The sequence below is a fragment of the Nematolebias whitei genome, chromosome 9 (assembly GCF_014905685.2).
Source record: "Nematolebias whitei isolate Nwh7 chromosome 9, NemWhi1, whole genome shotgun sequence".
NCBI lineage: Eukaryota > Metazoa > Chordata > Actinopteri > Cyprinodontiformes > Rivulidae > Nematolebias > Nematolebias whitei.
The window spans coordinates 51,786,565-51,793,244 of NC_056506.1; the positions used below are offsets into that span (position 1 = coordinate 51,786,565).

A 6,680-nucleotide genomic window follows, 5' to 3' on the forward strand; every position below is an offset into this window, starting at 1 on the left:
ATGTCAACAACAACACATGAACACAAACAACAACATGTCAATTACATGTGAATACAAACAACAACATATCAACAACATATGATCACAAACAAGATGGGAACAACATGTGAACACAAACAACATGTCAACAACATGTGAACACAAAACATGTCAACAACAACATATGAACACAAACAACATGTCAACAACATGTGAACACAAACAACATGTCAACAACATGTGAACACAAACAACATGTCAACAACATGTGAATACAAACAGCATGTCAACAACAACATGTAGACAAACATGTCAACAACATGTGAAGACACATGCCAACAACAACAAGTGAACAACCATGTTGTCAACAACATGTGAACACAAACAACATGTGAATACAAACAACATGTCAACAACAATATGCGAACACAGTCAACAACAACATGTGAACACAAACAACATGTCAACAGCATGTGAACACAAACAACAACATTTCAACACCAACATGTGAACATAAACAACAAGTCAACAACATGTCAACACAAAAAACACCATTTCAACAACAATATCAACACAAACATCATGTCAATAACAATGTGAACACAAGCAACATCATGTCAACAACAACAACAAGCAAACACAAACAAAAACAGGTCAACAACAACAACATGCAAACACAAACAAAAGGTCAAAAACAACATGTGAACACAAACAAAATGTGAACACAAACATGTCAACAACGTTTAAAAAACAACATTATGTCAACAACAACATGTGAACATAAACAACAGGTCAACAACAACGTCAACACAAACAACATCATGTCAACAACAATGTCAACACAAACTACAACAGATGAACACAAACAACAACATGAACAACACATCTACAATAAAAAGAACAAAATTATATCTAAATGAACAAACTGACAGATGCAACACAAACATCTAATTCTACAAATCGGATTCCAAAAAAAAGTTGGGACACTAAACAAATTGTGAATAAAAACTGAATGCAATGATGTGGAGATGGCAAATGTCAATATTTTATTCGTAATATAACATAGATGACAGATCAAAAGTTTAATCTGAGTAAATGTAACATTTTAAAGGAAAAATATGTTGATTCAAAATTTCACAGTGTCAACAAATCCCAAAAAAGTTGGGACAAGTAGCAATAAGTGGCTGGAAAAAGGAAATTGAGCATATAACGAACAGCTGGAAGCCCAATTAACACTAATTAGGTCAATTGACAACATGATTGGGTATAAAAAGAGCTTCTCAGAGTGTCAGTGTCTCTCAGAAGCCAAGATGGTAAGAGGATCACCAATTCCACCATTGTTGCACAGAAAGATAGTGCAGCAATACCAGAATGGTGTTACCCAGCGTAAAATAGCAAAGACTTTTAAGTTATCATCATCAACCGTGCATAACATCATCAAAAGATTCAGAGAATCTGAAACAATCGCTGTGCGTAAGGGTCAAGGCCGTAAAACTCTACTGGATGCTCGTGATCTCCGGGCCCTTAAACGTCACTGCACCTCAAACAGGAATGCCACTGTCAAGGAAATAACAGAATGGGCTCAGGAATACTTCCAGAAAGCATTGTCAGTGAACACAATCCACCGTGCCATCCGCCGTTGCCAGCTGAAACTCTACAGTGCAAAGAGGAAGCCATTTCTAAGCAAGCTCCACAAGCTCAGACGTTTGCACTGGGCCAGGGGTCATTTAAAATGGAGTGTGGCAAAATGGAAGACCGTTCTGTGGTCAGATGAGTCACCATTTGAAGTTCTTTATGGAACACTGGGACGCCATGTCATCCGGACCAGAGAGGACAAGGACAGCCCAAGTTGTTATCAACGCTCCTGTTGGGATCCTGCCCTGCACTTCTCTCTCTCCTCAAGCTCCTTAATCACCAGCAGCTGCAGCTGATCAGCACCACACCTGAGGAGGAGTATAAGAAGACTCAGAAGCCACTCTACAGGCGCTGGGACATTGCCTGCCAACGGTAGTAGATGTTCTAGCCAGCAAACTGCGTTCTCTAGTGATTATACTAAAGTTTTGTCTTCCTCTGCATTCTCAGAGCCTTCCTGTTTTTCGTGTTGTCATCGGACCTGCCTGAGTCTCCTGAGTTCCTCCTCAATCCCTCCTGTGATCCTGCAGCTGCCTTTTTGCCTTCCACCACTTGCCACTCCAACCTGGATTCGTATTTTGGACCCTTCCTATTCAACCTCTCGTCACGTAAGAAAGATCCCTCACAGATTACTCCAGTCCCTCCTGCGTTTCCCCTAACCTCTTCCTCTGCCCCTCAGGTGATCCTGTATATATATATATTGTAAATATTTCCCGACACTTGTACAGAGACGTCATCACCTTTATTATCACCTTTTGTAAATAAACACTGTTTTTTGGTATTTCGAGTCCTGGTCTCTGTTCAGTTTTCTGGTCCTTCATCCTGGGTACAACCTCGGTCATAACAGAATGTCCCAGCCACACCAAGTACCCACGAAGGATTCAGGAGCTGAGCAGAGTCAACTCACGTTCCAGACAATGTTGCAGAGAGTAGAAAGGAATGAAGCAACTCTCGAGCGTTTAGTAGCATTACAGCAGACTAACCAATCTAACTTACAAGAACTGGGCAATATGATGTTCTCTGTCAAACAAGGGATGACCCAGCTGCTACCACCAGCTACAACATCTACTCCAGAGGTTAGTTCCCCCACTCATGTCTTTCCTCAACCAACCGCTGTGGAGCAAAATTTAAAGCCTGCTGAATTATTTGATGGGAACCCTGAACTATGTGGGGGCTTTGTTCTGCAATGTAGGCTCACTTTTCAGAGTGCACCCAGTCGTTTTTTGCTAGATTCAGCCAAGATATCGTTTTTCATTACCCAATTAAAGGGAGACGCACTACGTTGGGCTCAGGCTCACTTATCAGCTCATCAGCTCGACACACTAACCTTCTCCTCCTTTTTAGAAGACTTCGTGCGAGTATTCGATCAACCCCTCCAGAAGTCTGAAGCAGTTAAGAGGCTACTCACCCTTCGTCAGGGCTGGCGATCGGTAACAGCACACGCTTTGGAGTTTCGAATCACCGCCGCCCGAACCGGATGGGGAGAGAGCGCTCTTCAAGGTATTTTCCTCCACTCGCTCTCTGACTCCATAAAGGATCGCTTAGCTACGCAAGAGGAGCCTCTAAGTTTGGATGAGCTAATCCACCTCGCCACCCGCATCGATAACCAACTTCAAGAACGTAGATGGGAGAGAGACTACGATTCCCAGCATGCCACAACTTCCGGCTCTTCGCATACGTCACGACGTCGCCCAACGTCTTATCAAGGTGACTACATTTCCCAGGGTACCACTGCTTCCGGGTTCAACTGGACACCTAGATCAACTCCAACACGGGCGCTGGAGAAGAAGACCAATATTGAACCGGAACCTATGCAGTTGGGCCACACTCGTCTGTCCGCCGAGGAGAAACAGAGGAGGAGAAGACACAGAGCGTGCATTTATTGTGGCCAACAAGGACATTTTATTGCTCAATGCCCGTTGTTGGGAAACGACACATCTCACCAATAAAGCAGGAGATATTGGTGAGAACTACTACTTCTTCTTCTCCTGTTTCTCGTCTGGAGATCAACACTACCATCATCGTGGGTCTTGAAAAGAAGTCTGTTGCCGCCCTGGTGGATTCCGGAGCAGAACAGAACCTCATCAGCCAAGACCTAGTGGATCTCCTATCCATCCCCACTCAGACCCTTTCCACGCCTTTATCTATGGAGGGCCTCACTGGACAAAAACTCGCCTCCATCCACACTAAGACCGGGCCCCTGCACCTCATGATCTCCGGGAACCATCACGAATATTGTGAGTTTTTTGTTTTTCAATCTCATGTATCTCAGCTCATTTTAGGTTTCCCTTGGCTGAACAAACATAACCCAGTCATTAATTGGAGATTAAAAAGAATAGAACAATGGAGCCCACAATGCCTCATGAACTGTTTAAGAACTGCAATTCCTTCCACATTAAAACGCAGCAATTCTTCTGAGTCTATTGATTTGTCTAAGATTCCTAAGATGTACCATGACTTAGCTCCTGTGTTTAGTAAACTAAAGGCCTCATCCTTACCTGCACATCGACCTTATGACTGTGCTATCGAGCTGTTACCAGGGGCACCTCTTCCCTCTAGTCGCCTGTATAATCTTTCTGGTCCTGAACGAGACTCCATGCAGGAGTACATTTCGGAATCCTTAGACTCAGGTATAATTCGCCCCTCTACCTCTCCAGTTGGAGCAGGGTTCTTCTTCGTGGCTAAAAAGGATAAGACCTTGCGCCCTTGCATCGACTACAGAGGATTAAATCAAATTACTATAAAAAACAAATATCCGCTACCCCTCATCGACTCCATCCATGAGCAGTTACACCACGCTAAGATATTCTCTAAATTAGATCTCCGTAACGCTTATCATCTCGTCCGTATACGGGAGGGTGACGAATGGAAGACGGCATTTAAGACTCCCTTAGGACATTTTGAGTACCTTGTTATGCCTTTTGGCCTCACTAACGCCCCCGCAATATTTCAGGCTCTAGTTAATGACGTTCTGAGAGATTTTTTGAACAAGTTCCTTTTTGTGTATTTGGACGACATCCTTATATACTCACAAGATGAGGAACAACATGTTCATCATGTCAGAACGGTTCTCCAACGTCTCTACGAGAACCAACTTTATGTCAAAGCAGAGAAATGTGAATTTCATGCAAAGTCTGTTCCATTTTTGGGCTTCATTTTTGAAGGGGGACACTACCGCACAGACCCAGAAAAGACTAAGGCAGTGGTGGAGTGGCCAACGCCGGAAACGAGGAAACAACTTCAGCGATTCCTGGGCTTCGCCAATTTCTACCGCCGCTTTATTAAGAACTATAGCAGGATCGCTGCCCCCCTCACACAATTAACGTCTACTCTTAGAACTTTTAAGTGGACTCAGGAGGCGGACAAGGCTTTTGGTGAGCTTAAAACGCTTTTTTCATCTACCCCTGTATTGTGTCACCCAGATCCCAAGAAACAATTCATCCTGGAGGTGGATGCATCCGACACTGGAGTAGGAGCTGTCCTATTGCAGAGAGCATCTCCTGATAACAAGGTACATCCCTGTGCGTTTTTCTCTCGGCGCCTTTCCCCCGCAGAAAAGAACTACGACGTAGGGAACCGTGAGCTTCTGGCCGTGAAACTGGCCCTGGAAGAATGGAGACATTGGTTGGAGGGCACGGACACTCCATTTCTCATTTGGACGGACCACAAAAACCTCACGTACCTTCGCGATGCCAGACGGTTGAACCCAAGACAGGCAAGATGGTCTTTATTTTTTACAAGATTCAATTTTACACTGACTTTCAGACCCGGATCCAAGAATACGAAGCCCGACGCTCTCTCACGACAGTTCTCACCACCGGAGGACACCACACAGGAACCAAACGTACTACCATCATCCTGTGTGGTTGGCACTCTCACCTGGTCCATCGAACGGGATATCCTGGAAGCTCAGAGGTCAGACCCTGACCCAGGAACAGGCCCCGCTGGTACTATGTTCGTTCCTGCTAGTATCACAGCGAAGGTCCTCGACTGGCTCCACACACACAAGTTCTCATGTCACCCGGGTCTTGCACGTATGATTTCCTTGACTAAGAGACACTTCTGGTGGCCTACCTTAAATGCTGACATTAAGAGTTATGTTGCCGCTTGCCCCACCTGTGCCAGAAATAAGACTGGTCACCGGCCACCTGCTGGTAAGCTGCTGCCTCTGCCCACTCCTAGTCGTCCATGGTCGCACATCTCTCTCGATTTTGTTACCGGTCTGCCCCCTTCTGATGGCAACACCGTTATCCTCACTGTGATTGACAGGTTTTCGAAGGCAGCTCATTTCGTTCCCCTTTCAAAACTTCCTTCGGCGTTCGAAACGGCCCAACTGTTGGTCCAACATGTCTTCAGGGTTCACGGCATTCCGTCCGATGTGGTTTCTGACAGAGGTCCCCAGTTCATATCCCAGGTATGGAAGTCTTTTTGTAATTCTCTAGGGGCCTCTGTCAGCTTGACATCTGGGTACCACCCCCAATCCAACGGGCAAGCCGAACGGACCAATCAGGAACTGGAGACTGCCCTTCGATGTGTTGTGGAGGACAATCCGTCCTCATGGAGCCAACATCTGGTATGGATTGAGTATGCTCACAACACGCATACATCATCCGCTACAGGCATGTCTCCTTTTGAGGCATCTTTAGGTTATGCCCCTCCTCTGTTTCCAAGCCAAGAAGGGGATATTGCGGTCCCGTCCGTCCAACACCATTTTCGACGTTGTCGTCGGGTTTGGCGCCAGACCAAACTCGCCCTGCTCCGTACAGCCACGCAGAACAAGGCCCTTGCAGACCGTCATCGCTCCGCAGCCCCATCCTACAGGGTTGGACAAAGGGTGTGGCTCTCCACGTGCCATATTCAACTGCGAGACACCCCACGTAAGTTGGCCCCTCGTTTCATTGGACCATTCCCCATCATCCGCATCATTAATCCCACAGCTGTCAGACTCCAACTACCATCATCCATGAAGATTCATCCCACCTTCCACGTGTCCCAAATCAAGCCAGTTACAGACAGTCCTCTGTGCCCTCCGGCCGACCTCCCTCCGCCCCCCCGTCTCATCGACAATC

General features: G+C 45.9%; 1 protein-coding gene across 1 annotated transcript in view; it reads left to right on the forward strand.

The window, feature by feature from the left end:
• The first annotated feature begins 3,235 nt into the window (after nt 1-3,235).
• LOC119414345 (AFG3-like protein 2) overlaps nt 3,236-6,680 on the forward strand; it is a 20,343-nt gene continuing 16,898 nt past the window's right edge. Inside the window, exons 1-4 of the mRNA XM_037681438.1 lie at nt 3,236-3,318; nt 4,171-4,241; nt 5,166-5,326; nt 6,353-6,488. Coding sequence (XP_037537366.1) covers nt 3,236-3,318; nt 4,171-4,241; nt 5,166-5,326; nt 6,353-6,488 — 451 coding nt within the window. The remainder of the gene's footprint in view (nt 3,319-4,170; nt 4,242-5,165; nt 5,327-6,352; nt 6,489-6,680) is intronic.